Source organism: Helianthus annuus, chromosome 15 (genome assembly GCF_002127325.2).
Source record: "Helianthus annuus cultivar XRQ/B chromosome 15, HanXRQr2.0-SUNRISE, whole genome shotgun sequence".
Taxonomy (NCBI): domain Eukaryota; kingdom Viridiplantae; phylum Streptophyta; class Magnoliopsida; order Asterales; family Asteraceae; genus Helianthus; species Helianthus annuus.
In genome coordinates, this window is record NC_035447.2 from 134,191,928 (window position 1) to 134,193,842 (window position 1,915).

At 45.0% G+C, this 1,915-nt stretch overlaps 1 protein-coding gene across 1 annotated transcript; it reads right to left on the bottom strand.

Moving 5' to 3' along the window:
- On the bottom strand, positions 1-854 carry LOC110914215. The gene is made up of 3 exons (XM_035984464.1): positions 818-854; positions 637-739; positions 1-565 (listed from the first exon to the last, which is right to left on the bottom strand). The coding sequence occupies exons 1-3, from the start codon at positions 852-854 to the stop codon at positions 1-3; spliced, it is 705 nt and encodes a 234-aa protein (XP_035840357.1).
- Between the last annotated feature and the right edge of the window lie 1,061 nt (positions 855-1,915).

Sequence of the window (1,915 nt, forward strand, 5' to 3'; positions counted from 1 at the left end):
CTACGACGTCCATTTTTTCTTCACCTCTTCTTTCATCCTCCGATAAACCTCGCGTTCATCCTCCGGAACCGACTCGAGATCCAACCTCATAATCCTAAAATCCTCCGCTCGAGCATAATCGGCCGACACGGTTTTCTTGTGAGTATATTTTTCGGCCGCGAACTCTTTGAACGAACGGAATTCGTTTATCAACTCTTCCATTTTCGACGATGCCTTCGAGCCGCCACCTCCACTCGAGCCGGCCCCTTTTCGCTTTCCGGCCGCGTCTTTTTTTGCTTTGTCCCTTCCGGTGGGACGTTCCGACTCGTGAACGGGCAACACATCCTCTTCATCTTCCGGGTCGTCGTTTATGTCGATTTGACAACGAGCGGTGGAGCCTGCCGCACTATAACTTCCGGACTCGGAAGTTTTAGTCCGTTTGGCCGTTACGACCTCATTTGGAACCGGCTTCCATTTTTGTTCTTTCCTTACAACGTTCCATGCTCGGAAGTGCGGGAAAGGCGTTGAATTTTGAGAGTCCCACTTAGCGATAGCAAGGTTAAGAATGTCCTGGTCGTTACTCCCGCTAGGAGGAGAAGTGTAAATTTGGTTATAATATGGTTAAAGTTATTGATGACCTTGCTCATTTTACGCCACTTGCTCGAGACGGATTCTACATCACAAGCCGGACCATGCTCCATAATCGTGTTAAATCTATCCGTTGCCGCATTCCAAAAACTACTACCCGTTTGGTTGTTTCCTAAATTTTAAAAAATATTGCATTAGTAAAAATAAAAAATAAATGTTTTAAAATTTAAATTAAAACTTTGGTTCATACCGATTATCGGGCAAGTAGAGGACTTAACAAACGCCATTGCTAGCGCCTCCTCCTCTACTTTCGTCCAAGGTCTCCCCTTTGCTCTCGAACCGCTTTTTGGCGCGGTTTCGGGTACGTTTTCAACCTTCTTCCCCTTCCCCTTGTTTTTTTTTTGCGCTTGAGCTCTTGCGGTGGCGATTCGGGGACAACTTCTTCATCATCATCGTCAAGTTGAACCGGGGGTTGCGGTTGGGAAGTTGGCGGTTGCGATTGGAGTTGTTCAAACGTGTTGCGTTGCATGATTTGTTGGAGTGCTTGGTATTGTTGCATTTGTTGAAGTTAAGACATTTGTGAGAAGGCGTTGGGTGTTTGTTGGAAACCCGAAAACGGAAATTGCGGAGCCCCCCACGAAGGATCCATAGTCGGAGTGTAAGCGGGAGTCGAAAAAAAGTTAGGTTGGTTCGGGTTGGGATTATTCGGGTTGGGGTTGTTTGGGTTGGGGTTGTTTGAGCTGAATGGATTCATGATTAGAGCAAATGGTATAAAAAATATGGAGTGTTTTTTATAAAAAAGGAAGAGAATTGGAGAAAAATGGGAGTAGAATGGGAGAGAATTGTATAAAAATGGACGAGATAGAGGTATTTATTTAAATTGAAAAGTAATTTTTTTTATTAAAATAGCCGTTACAACGGCTATATCATTCAAACATGTGGCCCGTCTTCCCCGGCTGTGGGGAGCCGTTTGTGCCGAGCCGAGCCCAGGGGGCGGTGTGGGGGACCGGCGCCGGGTCTCAGCCGGTTCCCATACCCTTCAGTCTAATGTGAACAACTATGTTTTTAAATCATATTTCACATTTGGTAAAAGCAAGTTTACAAGTGGTAAGGCATGATTTACAAGTATAGGTTGCACAACTCTATTTTGTCTATCACCTCGAACTACTAAATCACACCAAGATATTACAATCGTACACCTGCTAGCTAAAGGTACAAGTTATAAAGCGGGGTGTACCAATTAGCCAAAGACATAAGTGTTGATGCGCGATGTACAAGTATGTTTTCATTGGGTAGTCACAAATATGTTGGACAGGAGGGGACCACTCCATGGTAACATCCCATCACC

Coding starts and splice junctions, on each gene's coding strand:
- LOC110914215 (XM_035984464.1), bottom strand. CDS start 854: ATGGCGTTTGTTAAGTCCTCTACTTGCCCGATAATCG. Junction 740..817: donor CTCTACTTGCCCGATAATCG/GTATGAACCAAA, acceptor TTTAAAATTTAG/GAAACAACCAAACGGGTAGT. Junction 566..636: donor GTAGAATCCGTCTCGAGCAA/GTGGCGTAAAAT, acceptor TTCTCCTCCTAG/CGGGAGTAACGACCAGGACA.